General features: G+C 35.3%; 2 protein-coding genes across 8 annotated transcripts in view; one reads left to right on the forward strand and one right to left on the reverse strand.

The window, feature by feature from the left end:
- CEP57 (centrosomal protein 57) overlaps positions 1–17,112 on the forward strand; it is a 44,083-nt gene extending 26,971 nt beyond the window's left edge. The window contains exons 5-12 of one of the 2 annotated variants that reach the window (XM_081061624.1): positions 1,545–1,661; positions 2,261–2,338; positions 5,161–5,268; positions 5,782–5,859; positions 11,883–12,124; positions 12,716–12,860; positions 14,401–14,645; positions 16,235–17,112. In XM_081061624.1, coding sequence (XP_080917750.1) covers positions 1,545–1,661; positions 2,261–2,338; positions 5,161–5,268; positions 5,782–5,859; positions 11,883–12,124; positions 12,716–12,860; positions 14,401–14,634 — 1,002 coding nt within the window. In that variant the 3' untranslated portion in view covers positions 14,635–14,645; positions 16,235–17,112. The other variant, XM_081061625.1, reaches the window with a different exon arrangement.
- A 1,450-nt stretch (positions 17,113–18,562) lies between these two features.
- The window catches only part of MTMR2 (myotubularin related protein 2), a 95,335-nt gene continuing 92,831 nt past the window's right edge, over positions 18,563–21,066 (reverse strand). For all 6 annotated transcript variants that reach the window (XM_081061612.1, XM_081061616.1, XM_081061615.1 and 3 more), the window contains one exon: positions 18,563–20,423. In XM_081061612.1, coding sequence (XP_080917738.1) covers positions 20,262–20,423 — 162 coding nt within the window. In that variant the 3' untranslated portion in view covers positions 18,563–20,261. The remainder of the gene's footprint in view (positions 20,424–21,066) is intronic.

Genomic DNA, 21,066 nt, shown 5'->3' on the forward strand with positions numbered 1-21,066 from the left:
TGGAATATTCACTTTATTGCTATCGTCTGAAGCAAACCTGCAGTATTGCCGAGGAATGCCTGTGTATCTGTTACACATACAGTCGCGTGCTTCACAAAGACGTTTTGGTCAACTGTAGACTGCATATGCGATGGTGCTCCCTTGACATAATAATGGAGTTGAAAATTGTCTATTACCTAGTGATGTAGTTGTTGTAACACCACAGTGCAGTCATTACTCGTGTTTGTGATGGTGCTGGTGTAAACAAACGCCCTGCACTCCGTCATATAAAAGAATAGCACAGACAGTTATGTACAGTACATTATACTTGAAATTGATAATAAATGCTACTGGTTTATGTATTTACTTTTTTTTATTTTCGATTGTACTTCTAGATACGAAAAAGAAAAATTTGCTGTAAAACATTGATGCTGTGTTATGCTGGCAACAGCCTCATACATCCCATATTTACTGCATCTCTCCATTGCACTATTTTCTCTTGTGCTTATTTAATCTTATGTTGTTTTGTACAGTAACGTGATTTACAGCTTGTAACCTAGGCGCAATAGGCTACAGCATACAGCCTAGAGGTGTAGTGGGCTACACCACCTAGGAGTGTGCAGGTCCATTCTGTGATGCTTGCACAATGCTGATGTCGCTTAATGATGCGTTTCTCAGAATGTATTCCTGTCCTTAGTGAGGCCTGACTGTATATAAAAGATGACTTGGAATTATAGGCCCATTTCATCAGTAAACTTTAAATATATAGTTTAATAAGAATGGTTCCAGTACTGGAAATAAAATACGGTTTTTGCCAACTTTTAATGTATTCTTTTAAGGGCAGTGAACTATCTACTGTGGTGGATAGGAGGGAATTAGGAGTTCACACAGGTTTCTGAAAAAATTATTGTCATTGTATGTTACTCATTACTGTAGACTTGTATGTGGAGATACACTCTTTACAAGTTTTTATACTTGGAGTTCTACCAATAGACCTCAATTTAGCATATTTCCACTTCTTGTCTTAGATTTACCCTGTGATTTTCAGTTCTTAAAACTGATAGGTGGAAGTTTTTTTAAATCCTTAACCCTACACCTGAAAGAAGGAAAATAATGGATGTTCTACATATAATTCAGAGGAAATGTAAATAATAGATACCAAAACCATAATTATTGCGTTGATTAAAAGATTAACTATTTAAGAGAACCAGACTAATGGGGGGGGGGAGGAGAGAGAGAGAGAATGTGTATAGGAGTATGTATGTGCAGCCTATATGTCTAGTAAATCCCTGCTATCTCAAAGAATGATAGTCTCACTGTAATAGAACTAAATGTCATAGTAGTATATGGTAAGAACCAGGAGTCCACTTGTATTAATTGATGTTCTTGTGGTTTCATCTTAATATCGTTTTCCTAGAATTCCTCTGCAGTATCTAAGTAGTTTTATGAAAGGCTAGAAAAAATTAGCATATAGTGTATTCTTAGTTACACTCAGTGCTAGTTGTTTTTCAGGGTTTTTTTTTTTTAAATCAAATTATCGTTCTGTATTTAATATTGTTCCACAGGTTTCCCTAGAAAGAGAACGACAACATGATCAGACACATGTTCAGAGCCAGCTTGAAAAATTGGACCTTCTTGAGCAGGAATATAATAAACTTACTGCAATGCAGGCCCTTGCAGAAGTCAGTGAATATATTTTTTACTTATCAATGCATAATATTGGTTCTTTTAATAAAGTGATCATTTTATAATGCTGAATATTTATAGGAAGAAAAGTGACCTTGTAGCAAAGAAACATATAGGTATTTTTAAAGGAAGAAATGCAATTTGGAGAGAATGTTCACATTTTAAAACCTTGAGGTACATGAGGAGTTCTCTTCAAAAGTGTTGGAAGATTAAATGTTTTTGAGTATCCCTCAGGCGTGTATCACTTGGTTAAGCTGTTCTGTGAGCTAATTTTAGTTTTAAATTGATTCTCTTGGAAGACTAATGTTCCAGATTGAGCTTCTGTGTTACCTATGTGCCTTCATACAGAGCTGTGATCTTCAGTCAAAGATTTTTACCCATAGTTCTGTTCAACTACCTCACAGATGACTAATAATAAATGACAAGGGATTGCATGCACACTGGCAAGCCCAGAGCCATTACTAGAGTGAATTAACAAGCTTATATTTACTATGCTAAAAATTTACACATATTCCTCTGTTGCTATGTTAAAATTTTTCAAATAGACAATAAGACTCTTTTTTACTATTACTGCTTTTAATGTTTTTATCACTAGAAAAAAATGCAAGAGTTGGAAGCAAAACTTCATGAAGAAGAACAGGAAAGGAAACGTATGCAAGCTAAGGCAGCTGAGGTAAGTTGAAATGTGAGCAATTAGGCTCATCATATTTTATAATACTCTGTATTTTATATATAGCTAGATGATTAACTGTGGGTTCTTAGATTATTTATACTTTTGAATTTGGAATGGTCCAATATGTAAATTCTTAGACGTAGCTTAAGATGGAAAATTACAAACATTTTTACAAACAGAATAAAAGCTGAGCAATTGTTTAGAATTTTTCAAATTGTGGCATTTCAGTCAGCATTTTTTTAAAAAAATTAATAAACTGAAAAATATCAGAGACTGTATACATAATAAGGTTAATACATAATCATGTAAAACATGGGTCACTATGGGAAAGCCGTCATTCAGTGTCCTACTTACAGGTGCTTCCTTTCCTTGAGGGCCTCGAAACATCAGGACAGAAGTTGAGGTAGTGGGCTACTCCAATGTCTAGTGACCCATACTAATTCACAAAAACTTACCATATTAGGAAAATGAGCTTTGCTCACTCTAGTCTTGGTTTTTATCCTATGTGGTGGCCACTCCGGTGCCTCTCCTACAGGAGAGGCAGTGTGAATTCTCAAAAACATCGAGTTTATATATTACCAACCAGAACTGCGTTTATAGCAATACTTCTGTACCCAGTAAGTCTTAACAGGCTCAATAAAAGACTTCTTTTCTAACTGAAGACTCTCCCCTTATGAGCATATTTATTCAAATACGTCACGTATAATTGCCCTCCCCCTTCCAAAGTCTTTAAGTTTTATAACAGTTGTATCTTTTCTGATAATATTAGCACAAGAAATAGGTCCTTATTGTAAAACAATTAGGAGTAGAGGCTTTGCAGTTCCAGCTGTGGCCAGAGGTCACTTCATAAATGTGCTTGCAGGGCTAGAAACATTCTGTTATCTTTGTTGTCTTTTCCTGTGCTTCCCAGAATTCATTGACTTAACATACTGTGTTTCTATTAAACGTAATATTTTCTTTCTCAAATGTTTACTTTCTGATAGATTTGGTTTTCCGTCAGTATGTTTTTCCTTCAATATGTTTTCCCTCATATAGATGTTTTTCCTTGATATATGTCTTTCCCTCAATGTGTTCTGAGTTATATAGCCATGTGGCTTTATTTTTGACTACCAACGAATTTTGAAATTACTTGGTTTCTCTGCCCATTCCACTTTACTGTGTTTTCATTTCCTCACTTGTAACATGAAACTTACAGGGTGTTCTTTATATACTTTATGGTGGTGAGTTCTGTTGTACATGAAATACAAAATTAAACAAGTTCATTATTAATTTTAAAAATGATTTTATGGTGTTTTTGTTTTCTTTTTCATTTAGCAGGAATAAAGTAGAGATCCAATCTCTGCTTTATTTAATGTCTACTCTACAATCAGTAATTATTATTATTGATAATATCAGTAAAGGTTTTGAGTTCTGATAGTGAACACTATTGTAGTGGAAGAACAATGGTTCTTCCAAGGGATAAATGGTTCCAAGTTTAGCTAACCCTAATTTGTGTAGCCTTGGGCAAGATAGTAACCATTCAGGGCTTGGATTTTATCATTGATAAAGTGGTCTTCATTTTATATCTTAGTGTTGGAGAGTTCAAACAAGAGAGAAAGATAATGAAAATACTTTAAAATGTTAAAAATCTGCCACACAAATATATAACAGCTATTGGGAAGAACTAAATAAGCTAGAAAAAAATTGTCCTTTTGTATACTATTTAAACTCATTGGCTTCTTAGGTCTTCCAGAATAGTAATTTCATGTTCATTGAATTGTATTTATTTAGTTTACTATGTATAAAGCATTGTTAGATGTGTGGGGATGTAGACACTCCTGTGAATAGAGATCCCTGTATTCCTTTGTCACTAGATAGATTCTTTCCCCAGAGAATGCAGTCACTGTGGGAAGTATTAATAATGAACGACCTCAGTATTTCTTTCAACTAATGCATTGATTCTGAGTGTTTGTTCCAGCTCCGTCATAATTTCCCAAGGAACTTTAAAATGCTTTTAAATACAAATTTCCCCAACCTGGACCATTCAAAATCATGAAGTCTATAAAGGAGCCTGACAATCTGACTTTTTCTCATAAACTTTCATACACAGGCAGGTTTGAAAACCACAATTCTAGACTAATATATGCACTTGTCGGTTGTGTGTGTTTGTGTGTATGTGTGTGTGTAAACGCTCATGCGCACAGGTGTTTAAGGAACATTCAAAGTTGGCTTAGACAAAACAGCAGTTCTTGTTTGAAGTCCTTAGTAATTGCTTGTGGAATTTCTACCACATAGATGTGAAATTATTTTTAAATGCATGTAGTTACTAAGCTTCTAGAGAAAGGGACTTGATAACATTTGCTGATACACCTTCCAGTTCTTTTGGACATAAATTTCCAGTTTCTTTTTCTTACATTGTAAATGTATGCGTTTTTTAAATAAAAAGAAATGTGTTTTGCTCTCCAGCTGCTTTGTGTCTGGCACTGTTGTTGATTCTATGTGTGAAAAAAAATATTGAAGTATCAGTTTGCAGTTTGATATAGTGCATTTAACTTATTAAGTATAATTTGTGAAACAGCTACAAATAATGGAGCTAAAGGGTTCCAGGCTAAAGAAAGGACAAATTATAACACAACACTTCAAGATAAAATGAGAGACTGACACTGATTTAAAATGTTTGACAAATGTTGACGGATTAGTTCAAGACATAGTTACACAGCGATGACGTGTTTTTCAGGTATATACTACTGTAGGTTTTTGTAGGCTTTTACCTGGTGAATCTCAAATTTGAATCATAGCTTTTATTTCTACAGCATTAACTTTAGGCTCATATTTTTTTCTAGTTGCAGATTGGTCTAGAAACAAATAGACTTATCTTTGAAGATAAGGCAACTCCTCGTGTTCCTAGTGCAAGAAGAATTAAAAAAAAGAAGTCAAAACCACCAGAAAAGGTATGAAAACAACTAATAAGTCAGAATGCTGATTATTACTGGGCATAATTTATGTGAAAAACCCTCGTAAGACCATGTGATAACACGGAATGAGTAAATTTCTCATTCTCAGTTTCTCATTGTAAGATGGAGATAAGTAATATTTGCTTCTAAATTTTTACTCTGGTAGTGAAATAATATATGTGAAAGCATCTTGGAATTATAAAACACTGCACAAATATTAGCTATTAATCAGTATTGCATTAATTAATTAATTACCTTTGGCTGTTAAAATCTTTTTACACACACACACTCACTTTTTCTAGACTTTAACTGCTGTTTTGTCAGGTACCATTTTCTTCTTTCCTAGGCTGGGATGCATGTTGACAAGTGTTAGTAGGAGCTTGAGACCATAGTGCCAGTATAGATAAGGCAAGTAGTAGCATAGCACTAAGCTGAAGTTTCAGGTTAGTCATGGACAGTTAGCTTTCATTGTCACGTGCGTAAAATTGTTTTTCTTTCCTTTCCATTCAGAAGGGTCCTAGGAACTATTTTGCTGCACAACCACATTATAGATTATGCTTGGGTGATATGCCATTTGTAGCTGGAAAGGTGAGTTGGTTGAATCTGGATTTTTTTTTTTATACAACTTAGATCTTTGAACTAAATCCACCCCCTGCCTGTATACCTATAAATGGTGGAAATATTTTCTGCTCCATTACCAATGTGGATCATAGTGATGTGAGAATGAAATGGAGGAAGATATTATGAGATTGGGGAGCAGGGAGGAGACTAGGGGTTACTTTAAAGCAAATAAAGTATTTGTAGAAGGGAAGATAAGAACAAATGCCAGAGACCCTGGTTTGGAGAAGATGTGGTTGCAGATAAGGGTCAAGGAAACAGGAAATAGTGTATTTTAGCATTGAATTTTCAGTGTCAATCCTGTTGATTTATATTTAAATATAGATAGATACTGAAATAAATAGAAATCACATACTGTTTGTCCTCACATCCATATTACTCACAGGATTCATTCTCCAAGAAGTAGTCATGCATAGACTTGAATTTTATGTTCCTTTAGTGCTTAAATGCAGAAGTGATTAATTTTGTCAAGTACCAGCAAGTACTAAGTAATTTCTAATAAGTACTTAATACTGTTGTAGTTTATACCACGTTTTGATTAACTGTTTGTGTTGCTGGTTTGTTTCTTGTATAGATGCCTTGAAGACCCAGTGAGTTTGAGAGGCTTGGGGAGTAAATTTTAATTTTATCTGTCATACTTATTTATTTAACTTTAACCCCATAGTAGATTCTCAGTGAAAGCTTAAGGAATGAACTATTTCCTAGCTTTTCCATTTGCCCTTTGTAGATGTGTGAGGCACAAATCACTTGAAAAAAAGTGTTGCCGTTGGCTCTATGCTGTCCTTTATCCTAAATTAATCCTCTTGTTGGATTGCAGACCATGTTTCCCCCTATGTCTTTTACCAGGCTCTTTTGTTTTACCGTAGAATCTTTGAGGTAGGTTGGAAATAGAGGTTCTTAAGGGATGACCGGCTCCATCAGAATCACTATGCACTTGAAAAAGCAGATTACAAACCCTGACCACAATCCTACTAAATCGAATTTTTCAGCTGTGGGGCCTAGAAAGTATTTTTCCACTCTTCCCTGCTCCCAGTCTAATTTTCAGTTCGATTTGGAACCCACCTAATACAGTAGTTCCCTGTCCATTGTTTTCATTATATAAACATGCAGGGTAATGGTTGTATACTCTGTTCAAATACATCTACTGATGAAACACCATCATAGCTTAGACAGCCCATCACATTTCTTTGACAGCTTTATTTGAAAGTTCTTAAGTGAGTTGACATCTGTCACTGTAGAAATTCTACTCATTGGTCTTTCTTTCATTCTTAAGGATTCACATAGAACATATAAATGAACCCTCGACTATTATAAAATGTAAAACTTTTGACGATAGCTTTATCTTTTTCTCATCTTATTCTATTCTAGGTTATAAATAAATACTACCTTTCCTTCAGCTCTTCATCACAAGATGTGCTTTATGAGTTTCTTTACTGCCTCATCACTCTCCTCTTTCCTAAATTGAATATAGGTTTCTAAATGTGGTGTGACTAGCACAGAATAGTCTTTGTCATGTTCTGGATAATCTGTTAGCTCAGCCTAGCATCACATTAATGTTACGGGGAAAGCCACACCATCCCTTTCACTCATCAATAACTGAAGTCAGCTGAAGTTACAAGTCTTACTGAATCTTTGCATTGGCCTCTGTAGGTTCTTTACTTGTGAAATTGATTTTTTTATATATACAGAATTGTTAATCAGGTGAAGCTCTATAGGAATAGATTCACCCAGTCCCTCATTAGATTAGAATTGATTTCAGTCTTCCATTATATTTCTGTTATCTTCAAATTTAATTATCTATCGTTGCTAATTCTCATTAATACAAAGATTGAACAGGACACATTCAAACACAGGGCTTTTCAACTTAAGTTCCTCTTTTGAAGCTTTTTGTATTCTTTGTGAAATATTCAGATACTTAAGAATGTGCTGTCACCTTAGCTCAGTGTTTCTCAAACTATCTATTGAGAAAGACCAGTTTTTATTTTTAATCGTATGTTGTCATAGATAAAAACATTTGTAAAATGCAATAAAAATGAATTATTAGAAAAATGAAATTAAAAAGACAAAATACAAATCCCAATTTACTACTAGATTCAGCAGACATAAAATTACATTAACAATTACAATCAGGAAAATAATAGGAAAAGATTTCAAAAACTATACTGCTTATTGAAAGTATATGTATAAATAAAAGACAGTGTACGTATAACATTTACCTAATCCACCATCTTGTACCGTCTCCTTTATTACATTGTCCTCTTTTCATCCTCTTAACAAACTCACAGAGCAGAAGTATAATGAATAGAAGTTATGAGTGATAGAGTGATTCCCCATATTCAACACATATTTTTGTACTTTAAAACAAATACCATGTATATCACTGTTTAAAGTTGTTAATGAGACAGATGAATTTGATGAAGCTTGATAATCAAGGTTGTATTGATGATGGCATACTTGCAGGGGAGTATGTATCCCTAAATTATTTAGTTGTGGTTGAATTTAGATTACTTTGATAAAAACATGGATTAACTTTTTCAGTTTGAAATGACTGTGGAGTCATATGATGCTGTAGAAAGAATACAGAAAGGCCGTGTATACCCTTCACCCAGTTTACCCCAATAGTAACAGAGTACATAACTATAATGTGGTATTAAAACCAGAAGATGAACCTTGGTACAATCCACAGACCTTCCTCAGATTTCCCTGGCTTTACATGGACGTGGGTGCACGCAGCTCCAGGTCAATGCAGTTTTATCACATAGATTTGTGTAACCACCACCACACTGTATCTGCAATTTTGCCATTTCAAAAATGCTGTATAATGGAATCATGCAGTATGTGACCCTTTGAGATTGACTTTTTCACCCAGCATAACTCTCTTGAGACCTATCAAATTACTGTGTGTATCCATAGTTCTTTCTCTTGCTGAGTAGTGGTCCATGGTGTGGACGTACCATGGTGGAACCATTCATTCACCCGTTAAAGGACATTTGGGTTGTTTCCACTTTTTGATGTTTACAAATAAAACCAGTATGACATTTCGTGTATAGGTTTTTGTGTGGTCACATGGTTTCATTTCTCGGGGGTAAATAACCAGGAGTTTGATTGCCAAATTGTATTGTAAGGGTATATTTAGTTTTTAAAGAAAACTATCCAGCTATTTTTGATTGGCTGTACCGTTTTACATTCCCAGTAGCAGTGTATGAAAGATGCAATTTTTCCACATTCTCCCCAGCATTTAGTATTGTCACTTTTTATTGGGTTTTCATTTCTGTTACCCTAATGACTAATAGTATTTGAGCTTCTTTTCACGTGCTTATTTGCCAGCCACATACCCTGTAGTGAAATGTCTATTTATATATTTTGCCCTTTTTTAAATGGATTCTTTTTTTTTACTGTTAGGTTTTCACAGTTCTTTCTGTATTTTAGATACAAGACATGTTATCAGATAGGTGGTTTGCAAATATCCCAATTGGTAGCTAAGCTTTCCGTCCTTTGTGTGTGTATGTGTGTGTGTGTGTGTGTGTGTCCTCTTCTTTATATCATTAGTTATAGGGGTTCTGCTCAGCTAGTCTCCAGATGATTCTTGAGGCGGATTGTTCTATAATTCATTTGTAATTTTGGTGTGATCCCGGGATGGAGTAAGTATAGCGTTTACCTAATCTGCATCTTGGACCTGCTCCTTTTTATGCTGTCCTCATTTCATCCTTAACAGACTCTTTCACAGAGCAGAAGCTTTCATTTTGACAAGCTCTAGTTAATTGATATTTTCGCTTTTATGGATCATGTTTTTGGAGTCATGTCGAAGAACTCTTTGCCTAGACTGTGTTATGTAGATTTTCACTGAATTTCATCTGTGTTTTGTAGTTTGTTTTACATTTAAATCTGTGACCCACTTTAAATAATTTTTGTGTACGGTAAGTCTTATTAAGTCAAGATTCTTTTTTTTCCCTGTTCCATTGGTAGATGATACGTCTTTGCCAATACCACACTGCCTCGATTACTTAGCTTTATATAAAGTCTTAGCATTGGGGAGAGTGATTCATCCTATTTTATTTTTCAAAATTGTTTTAGCTTTTCTAGTTTCCTTGCCTCTCCGTGTGAATTTTAGAATAAATTTGTCTCTAGCTTAAAAAAAAAAATCTTACTGGGATTTACATGGGAATTTTATTATACCTGTAGATTAATTTGGGGAGAACTGACATCCTGGTTGAGTCTGCCAGCCCATGAGGATAGTATCTCTCTCATTCCTTTAGCTCTTTGATTTCTTTTATCAGTGTTTTATGGTTTTCAACATATTAGTCCCATATCTATTTTAGTAGATTTATACTCAAATATTTTTTGAGTGATTGTAAATTGTATTTAGTTTTAATTCAGTTTCTACATGATCATTGCTAGTATATTTGGTTTTTGTACGTTGCTCCTAATTTCTGTTACCTTGTTGAATTCATTTATTCGTCCTGGGAGTTATTTTTTGGATTGCTTAAAGTTTTCTGTGTAGAGAGTCATGTCATCTATAAATAGGGACAGTTTAGGTAAGCGTGATGAGAGTGGACATCCTTGCCTGTTTGCTGGTCTTAAAGGGAAGGCTTTCAGTCTTTTCACCAGTCAGTCTGGCATCAGGGGTAGGTTCTCAGCCAGTGCTCTTTATCAACTTGAGGAAATACCCCTCTGCTCCTATTTGCTGAATGTTTATGCCCCGAATGGGTGTTTGACTTTTTCCAGTGCTCTTCTTCATCAAATTACATGATTATATGAGTTTTCTTTCTTACCCTACTGAGATGCTGGATTAAATAGATTGATTTTCAAATATGGAATTAGCCTGGCATTGCTGGAATAAACCCCACTTTGATGTGGTGTGTACAACAGTGTATTGCTGGAATCAGTTTACTACCTAATAGTAGAAACTAGGATAAAAACAGTATCTGTTTAGCTTAGCACAGTGGTTTCCAAACCTGGCTGATCAGAATCAATTTGGCAGACTTAAAAATACACCTTTCCAACCCCTGACCTCGCACTGAGTCTGGAGTGCTGCCTGGGAATTTGCATTTTAAATATGCTGTCTAGATGATTCTTCTGGAGCTGAGTTAGAACAGCCGTCTGTTTATGAATTGAAATTGAGATTATTGTTTAGTGTTCGAAACACAAACTTCAAGAAGGCTACCAGGTTTTTCCTGTTGTTAATATTGGCAAACATTTAGTGCTTCTTACTATTCCAGGATGGAGCAATCAATACAATAACAGTTCCTACTACACACTGTTTAATAGCTGATACACACAAATACAATTACAGTATATTGTGATAAATACTATGATAGAGATAAATGCCATAGGTGATCTCTGAATGAACACTAATTACCTGGGGGTTTTAAGGAAGTCTTCAAAAATTATAGATTTGAACTGGGTTTTAAAGAATGGTATAAAAGTTGTCACACAAAAGAAGTAATGGAGACAAATTACGAGATGAGATATGAGGACATGTTAAGTACGTATATATTATTTCATTTTATAGATGAGAAAATTCATTTTTCAAAAAAAGAAATGGCAAGCAAATGATTCCTGTAGGAGTAAACTGCAGCTCAGTAATAAGGCCTAATTTTCTGCTCTGAGGAGTTTGAAATCAGTGAGCTTACCATCAGAGGATGCCAATTAGAACAGCTTGATCAGAATAATATGTTCGGAAGAGAAGTGATAGCACTGTGGAGTTAGAGACTGAAGAGGCTGGGAGCAGACAGACCAGTTAGGATGTTCTTCCTGTGGCTCATAGAGGCGAGTACAGAAACAGGTGACTGCCAGCAGGGTGGAGTATCAAAGGCCTATTGGAGATACTTCAAGTGCTAAATACATGGGAGTTGGTAACTGATTCACTCCAGAGTAGGAGACTTAGGTCAGGCTTTTTGGGGGGTGTGGGATGTCTTTTTACTCAGGTTAGGGAGTAAAAAGAACAGATTTAGAGGATGTGGCTTCAATTCGTTCTCTTCATTTTTCTTCAGTCCACCAGCCCCAGCCATGCTGTGGTAGCCAACGTGCAGCATGTCTTGCACCTAATGAAGCAGCACAGTAAAGCCCTGTGCAATGATCGAGTCGTCAGCAGCGTTCCCTTGACGAAGCAAGTGCCTTCACGAAGTGGCAGGACTAAGAAGTTGTCAGCAACACCTCCCTCCTCGAGCAGCATTAATGAAGAGTTGTCAGAAGTCTTACAGACACTACAAGATGAATTTGGGCAAATGAGTTTGTGAGTTTTAGGTGTTTTTTTTTTTTTTTAATGTAGTTGTAAAATCTTGTTTTAACTTCTCGATGACTTTACCAATCTTAATCTTTGTTCAACAAATATTTGTTGAGCACAATCATTGCGCCAACCACTGAGCAAGTTACTAGGACATTAACAAATACAACTGTTCTGGGTGAAATCTCTCCCTTTCTAATATTGTTAACTGTTTTGAAGACCAAGGTTTACATTTAAGTTTTATTTCCTTGTTTGGAAGCTTGATATATACATTACGCTAAACTTACCTGATAAATTAGGGTGTGACTGTTTGCTAAACCATGGTCCTTCTCTAGATTTTCCTTTCTAGATGCGTTAATACTCTTGTGGGGGGCAGTTTGGAAATATAATTAACTTTTAAATTAAGAATTTTTGGCATTTGCCTTCAGTGCCTTTCTTGGAATTTTAAACTGTCACTGTTAATTTGAAAATGTGTTGGTGTATTAAAAAAAACAATGAGTCTTTAATGCACAGAGCAGTGGTCCCATATGAGTGAGATGTATGGGCCTAACCACGAATCATAGGAAACGTAAACAAGCCCTACTTTTGTTTTTTATATAGTGATCATCAGCAGCTTGCAAAACTTATACAAGAATCACCAACTGTTGAACTGAAAGACAATTTAGAGTGCGAACTGGAGGCATTAGTGGGAAGGATGGAGGCAAAAGCCAATCAAATAACTAAAGTTCGAAAATATCAAGCCCAGGTAACTCAGTTTTTCTTCACGTGTTTCTAATGATTAGAAAATAACAACAGTAACAGAAACACCTTTTTAGTCAATATATTGATGGCATTGTAAGTGTATCATAGATAGGGAGCTACAGGAAGACTTTCTTTAGACACTTGTTAATTCAGTTTATTAAATATTAAGAATTCGTGTTAAATGGGCTAGGAAATAAGACAACTGTCTTGCAGTCTCTTGGAATAGATTTTATCATCTAAGATACGTCCTTCAAATACTGAATATATTTAATATTCCTACCTTTATATCAACAAACTTGTCACTTCTGTGAGGAATTTAAATGATTCTAAGTTTACCCAAGTCTTTAACAGAACCTAGAAAGTCTCATTTCTAAAGGAATCAGATATAAATATGTGAAAAAATCGTTAGTTACATTTGTTACTAATTAAATGAATAAAACAACCATCTATTTAGTATCTACTAAGTGCAGTGGGAAGTCACACTCCAGGGTTTTCATGTGGAAAGAAACATAATGATTCATGTATTTAAGAGATTACTGTGACCCCTGGGAGGGGGTGGGGATGGGTCAGGGAAGCTGAGGGACCCGCTGAGGGGCCTTTTAAGCTGACCTCTGATGGTGACTGCAGCTGGGGAGAAGAGACGGATTTGAGGTGTGTTTTGGAAATAGAAATATCAGGGTGACTTGCTGCTGGATCTCACTTGGAGGAAGAGGATGGTGGGTTACCACTGGAGAAGACAGCAGCACAGGTTCGGCTGGCATTAATTGGTTGCAAGGTGCTTTGAAAATGTCATCTTAAAACTTAATTTTCATGGAAGGCTTGTTAAGTACATATATATTATTTCATTTTATAGATGAGAAGATTCATTTTTCAAAAAAAGAAATGGCAAGCAAATGATTCCTGTAGGTGTAATGGTCAGATTTGTTTCTTGTACATTAGACTATTCTCTTCAGTGGAACACCAACATGCCAGCAGCAGTTTATTTTAGCCTGCAGCTAAAGTGAAAATAAAGCTCCTCTATTTTAATAAGTTATTCTTAATTTATAATAATTATTTAAATAAATGAATTCATGTAAATAATAGTGAAATAACAAAATAAAAATCCTTTTTATAGTATTAATACATTACCACTACATCTCTTCGTCTATCTGAAACATACTTTTGTGCCTGCTCAGACTAATTTCTAGAATGCCTTTCTTTCTCCTCTCCTTCATCTCCTAAATCCTTCCTATCCTTCATTTCCCGTGTCAGGTTTTTTGCCTCCTCCTTGAGGCCTTCTCCCAAACCCCCAAGCTTCTCACTTACCTTTTCTGCACTTGGGCCACATGCCTTAACTTGTGATACAGCACCAGACTTCCTTGTATGTCACTGTATATTTTAAGCACTGAGTAGTAAATGATTAGTAGTACAACAGATTTTTGAAGTCTCAAAAAAATAGAATATATTATTTGCATTTTAGTTAGTATCAGAATAAAGTATCAGTTGTCAGAAGAGAATGTTTTCATTAAATTCTCCTTTTTCTATGCCTTGCTTATTTGGTATAGCTGGAGAAACAGAAGACAGAGAAGCAGAAGAGGGAATTAAGAACCACCAAAAAGACTCTTGATGAAGAAGGAAACAGCAGCAGCCGTTCTTCTGGAATCACAGGGACCACAAATAAAAAGGACTTTGCCAAACCCAGACCTGGAGAAAAAAGCAGGAAAAATCTTCAGTTATTGAAGGACATGCAAACCATACAGAGTTCATTACAAAGCAATAATTTGTGTTGGGATTACTGACTGGTAATAAGGTCATAAATTTTATTAAGATAATTTGTACCTCATCATTCAGATGTTGACAATTTACTTGCCAGGTCTCATACTCTTATGTTGCAATTACCAGGTTTTAAGGGGCCCAGGCTTCATTACACAGGCTTTCTGTGTTACCCATCACGACTACATGTTAAACCATCTAAATGGAAATCGGAGTTTGAAAAGCTAAGAAGCCACACATACTGTTTGTTTGAGATGAATTTGCTGTACTGAAATATTGTGCTTCGTAAACAAATTACCAATTTTTTACTTGTGGGTGTGATTTTTTTAAATTGTTCTTTAAGTAAAATTAAAATTAGGTTTAAATTATCCAAATATGAGGCTGTCCATAGGCAGTGTTTGCTTGAAACGTCTCATTTTTGAATCTTCTCCGGCATGAATTGCCCATTTCTCCTTTATAGTACAACCATTAAATAGACTTTATTTTTAACTTGATGGAGGTTTTCTATATTTAAATATTTATACATATTTAAGAGTCTTGTTTTGTTTTGCTTTTTGACATTTCAAACATCACTCAGTATTAAATACACTTCTATTGATTTTTAATCCACTGGTAAAGCTTTTTTTTTAAAGACCCAGGCATTCATTTTTAGTCAATTAACTGTAAAGATTATAAATGCATTTTTTAAAGTGTAAACAAATTGTTAATGAAGTAAATGAGGTTTTGGAATGAAGAGAGAAGGAGTGGTATGGTAAAGCATATACATTTATTTTTAAATAGTACGTGTTTGTAATCATGCTATTGAGTTCAATGCATTATGGATTTTAATCTTAAATCTAAGAAGACTCCTTGGATATTTACTTTTGGTGTACAATATGTGTGCAGTATTAACTGTACACGTGCAATTGTCATTATGTTAATGTAAATCGTAATTTTGAATAGATCAAGACATGTTACCTTTTTATAAATTTGCCACTTAAATCAATAAAGCAGCTTTTTTAAGGAAACTGCAATTTTCCATATCAGCCTGATAATAAAGGCTTTATTTGTTGTAATCTCTGCAAAAAATGCATTTCTAAACAGAACATTAGCATATTATGAGAAACAATAAGAATATCTGGTGTTTCGTAATTTACTTGCTTTTCTCATGCTTACATAGAAACTAAACCCTATGAGATCGAATTATCTCCTCGTGTGTGATAAAATACTCTAAGAGTACTGAAAAACTCATCAGCCACATACTAAAGATTCCTTTTTATGCCTCCCTGGGATTGAAAGAATTCTAGGATTTTATCTAGATAACCAGCATGAATTGTAGTGGCTATCTGGGCACTAAGCTTATTAGGCCTCTTACTGAATGATTTTCCTACAGAGTTCTTATTTTAGGGGCTTTAGATTTGGGGATATTTGTGAATCTCCTGAAATTGTATGTAAACTTTTGCTTGCATGTACAATTTTCTGATGAGCGGGTTTGTATCTTCATCAAATTCATGGATCTATAGCCTCAAATTGAGGCTATAGATCCAAGGAATCACTCACTGCTTTGTGACATGGAAAATGTTTCTTGGTGTCTCAACCACCTTTTCAACTATTAAAACTTTTGTTATCTCTGTGTTTGAATTTCAGGTCTTTAATGTTGTAAACCTCACTTGCATTGTAGTGGCTCCAAGTCCTAATTAGAAGAGCGGTTTAATGTTGGTAAAAGCTACCCCTTTCCTCAGGCATCAAACTGAAATATCTACTCCAGCTTTTGATACCCTCAGGTGAGAACTGAAAACGAGAGAACACTGCTTCCCTTATCAGAACACTTACAGCCGAGGATTATCTTGTCATCCATCCAGTTCCGTTGTATGGCAGCTTTATCGCAGTGCATTTCCACTACAAGAATGTTCTACGTGTAAAACGCCAACATGAACACCAAGCTGAGGAAGAAAGGCGTGCTCGCAGGCAGGTGGGAGATACCGACTTCATTTCAATATGGTGAGCGCAGTGGAGATAGCATGTGCACTGTTACGGGAGCACAGAGGAAGCTGGGGCATGGCAGAGCAGGTACTGATGGAACAGGAAAACCTTCTGGAGGAAATGATGCCTAAACGCTAGAGAACAGCGTTCTGGTGAACAAAGTGAAATGAACAAAGCAAAGAGGCAGGAATCTGCAGTGTACAGAGAATTGTGACTAGCTGGGTAGTACTGGTTAGATCAAAGTTGAGTATGCAGATAAGAATAAAAAGGGAAGCAGACAAGTCACAAGAGACTCCTAAGGAGCTTCAACTTAACTGTGTACAAGTCTCTAAACTTTATACCCCTGATCATAAAGGAAAAAGTACACCTGTACAACCATATTCATAGATGTTTATAAAGTTATAAAACACAACTGGCTCTCTTCTTTGGGAAAATGTCTTTTAAATTCTTCCGCCCTTTTAAAATCAGATTGTTTGGGTTTTTTTGTAAGTTGTATTCTGGGTATTAACTGCTTATCCAATACATGGTTTGCAAAAATTTTCTCCCATTCTGTAGGCTGTCTTTTTGTTTTGTTGTTTCTTTTGCTGTGCAGAGTCTTTTGAGTTTTCTGTATTGGGAATTGTTTGATTACTCATTCAACCTCTTGTTATTGGTCTATTCAGATTTTCTATTCCTGATTCAATCTTGGTAGGTTTTGTGTTCCTAGAAATGTCTCCATTTTTCCTAGATTATGTGATTTGTTGGCCTATAATTGATAGTACGATCTTACGATCCTACATATTTCTGTAGTATCAGTTGTAATGTCTCCTCTTTTCATTTTTAATTTTGAATCTTCTTAGTCTAGCTAAAGGTTTGTCAATTTTATTTATCTTTTCAGTGAACCCTTCTACTTTCATTGATCCTTTCCTTTACGCTTCTGGTCTCTATTTCATTTATTTCCACTCCGATGTTTATTTTCTCCCTTCTGCTAACTTTGGGCTTAATTTGTTCTTTTTGTAGTTGTTAGGTTGTTTATGAGATCTAATTTCTTAATATGTTTTTATTGCTATACCTGCTTTTACCTCCCTCATTCACAGGATTTGATTTGTATTTCCATTTTGAGGTAATTTTTATTTCCTTTTTGATTTCTTTCACCCATTGGTTGTGTAGAAGTATGCAATTTAGTTTCGATGTATTTGTAGATCTTCTCACTTTCCTTTTTGATTTCTTGTTTCTTACCATTGTGGTTGGTATGATTTCAGTCTTACATTTGCTGATTTATTTTGTGTCCTATCGTATGATCTCTCCTGGAGAATGGTCACGGGTGCACTTGAGAAAACTATATGCTGCTGTTGGGTGGTATGTTGTTCTAAAGTATGTTTTAATTCCTTGTAGTATTTTCTTGTAGATTTCCTGTCTGGCTGATCTTTCCATTGGTGATAGGGTGGTACTGGAGTCCCCTACTATTATTGTTTGTCTATTTCTCCTTTAATACATTAATATTTGCTTAGTATGTGTGGCGCTCAAGTGTTGAGAGTGTATATTTGTATGATTATTTTGTCTTGATGTATTGACCCTTTTATCATTATAGAATTTTTCTTTGCCTGTTTCACCATTTTTGGCTTGAAGTCTATTTTGACTGATCGAAGTATAGCTGTGCCTGCTTTGTTTTTTTTCCACTTGCTTGAAATATCTTCTCCTTTACATCTGAAATGAGTCTCCTATAGGCAGCATATATTTGGGTCTTGTTTTTTTTATCCATCCATCCCCTCTGTACCTTTTGGTTGGTGAATTCCATGTACATTTAGGGTGATTATTGATATGTAAGGACTTACTACTGCCTTTTCAGATTTCACCTTCTGGTTATTTTGTCTCTCCATTGTTTCTTTTTCCTTCGGTTTTGGTCTACTTTTGTAAATTGGTGGTTTTTCATGTCTCATGTCTCTGCTCTAGAGTTTTGCTTTGTGCTTACCATAAGGTTTACATAAAATATTTCATACATAAAATAGTCCATTTTATGCTGATAGCAATTTATTTTATTTACCTATAAAGCTTTAATCCTCTTTTTCCCTTTTTATATTTTTGATGTCACAAATTAACTTGAGTCTGTGAATTTGTTAGCAAATTGTAGTGTAGTTATGTTTAATGCTCTTTACGTTTGTGCCATAATTGTTTAGCATACTAAAGGAAAAATGTTAGAATGGACAGCAGAGAATGGATTTATAAAATATTGGCTTTAATATTGGTAGACTGGCTACTTAAATACCGTTATAAATTCTTACGACAAATTTCACACAATTACCAAATCATTTTGGTACCAAGAGAAGCAGGACTAAGGTTCAGACTATAAGTAAATTAATGAAAAAATACTGTATTTTTGAGTATTGTTGGATTTGTGTATTCAAGGGAAAATAGTGTCAAACTGAACATTTCATGTTGGAGTAGATGCTAGCAGACACCTATTTCCTTAATAAAATTCCAAGTAACGTTTCTGCAAAAGAAACTTAAAGTAAATAACTTAGGATAAGGACAAAGTTTCAAAGTCAGTGGAAATTCTAATTAAAGGCCCAAGAGGCAAGAAACTCCTTTGTTACAGTACATAACATATGGCTCTCGTGTAGAATAAAACAGACGCCGGGGACTGTGTTTATACCAGCACTGAATTCTTACTGCAGCAGGCCAACGGTGCGGCAGGGTTTCCCTTACTGGCAATGAGATTGGAATACGTTTTTACATGCAGTAAGTTCTTTGGTAAATTAGTCAGTGGAATTAACAGAATTTGCAAAGGAGAGCAGTAGTATTTCCTGTAAAATCTGAGCATAGTGCTCACCATAAACAGTTTACAAAGACTTCAGAAAAAAAGTCAGTCCTAGTAAACTGTTTAAAATATTGCCTCAAAACTTACCAATTAACTTGTGTTCAGACACACCAACAAATCTAAAGTAAGGTAGATGAGTTTTTAAAATGTTTCATGTTTCTAGTAATTGGGAAAGTGGAAATTAATCTGAAGGAGGTGGAATTCTTTGAAATCCTGGACAGCTACTCCTTTCTCCTCTGTCCTCCCCACAAGCACATCTATCAGGTGTGATTTTGTACAGGTATCTAATAATACATCTTAAATAAGTACATAAATAACAGCAGTAAATTTCAACTACTACATCATAATATACTCAAGACTTTGCCTTATCATATATGAAGAATGTAGGTGTAACGAAAGTAAATCAAACAAAGGAAAAACCCATGATGGGAAAAGAAGTATCAAATGATTCTTCATCTCCCATGACACTGAGGCCACCTACGTATAACGCCACAGAATTCAGTGTTGGTTTGACGACTGATGCACCCTCTGCAATGAGCTCTCTTCCGTCAAGAGGTACATTTTTGAAGGGGTTTGTATTTTGATTTTACCAGACACCAGAATTTCTGAGACAGCACTTTGCTTTTGAAACTAGAAACTTATTCCCACTGTGGATCCAGTATTGCAGCATTTTAATAATCTTTGGGTGACATGTTATGGTCATGTAATTACATATGGGGTTATTTCACTTAAGCCACCTGTACTGCTAGAATTCTGCACTCATCCTAGAGAGACTTAAAATAAATAAGCAACTGAATATCTCTCACAGATGGGTTGTAAATTCAGAAGACTTTCTATTAAGCTGCCATTGTAATCAAGAGTTCATGGCGATGATGGCCCCATCTAACAGTCCTTTCATACAACAGTTTGGACAGGAGTGACACACTGTGCAGGAGAACTGGCTCTCTCTGAGGATGAGGTTGACCGGTTGGAAATCTCTCTCTGTAGTTCCTCTACTTTTTTCTGAAGCTCTGCTCGTTTAGCAAGAAGTTCTTTGTATCTGCTGTGAATGGGCTCCTACAACAGCAAAACACCATAAAATTATTCCAAGTAGGCAATCCTAAATAAACCCAAAGTCAAATCATTCTGGTATACTCCGTGTTTCCCCCAAAATAAGACCGGCTCTTATATTAATTTCTGCTCCAAAAGACGCATTAGGGCTTATGTTCAGGGGATGTCATCCTGAAAGATCATGGTAGGGCTTATTTTCTGGTTAGGTCTTGTTTTCGGGGAAACACGGTAGTTCTTTACCTAACTGTTGCCAAGTGTGTTTTTTATTCAGCCATGGGGCCAAACCCACCTTTGTAGCACATCAGTGAAAATTAATTTCAAGGACTCTAGTGACACCACTGGTCTTTTCACTGGCTTTCCTCGTGCCCCCAAATATTTCCACAGAGTATCCTGCAACTGGTACTTTTCCAAATATAACAAATATTTAACAAGACAATATAAAGGCCAATAAATACTAAAAGATTTCCTATCATTTAGTTGTAGATTTTCAGTCAGTTAAACAGTTCTAAGTAGTAAATATTCCTTATTTCAAAATGGACCAGAATTTCGTTAGTTTTTAAACTTTCCTAAAGCTATTTTGCCCAACCTATTAAAATGAGATCTCTAGAAGGTACCCAGTCCAACACCCTCATTTTACAGAGGAGGGAAG

This window comes from Rhinolophus hipposideros, assembly GCF_964194185.1.
Source record: "Rhinolophus hipposideros genome assembly, chromosome: 10".
In the NCBI taxonomy this organism is placed as follows: Eukaryota; Metazoa; Chordata; class Mammalia; order Chiroptera; family Rhinolophidae; genus Rhinolophus; species Rhinolophus hipposideros.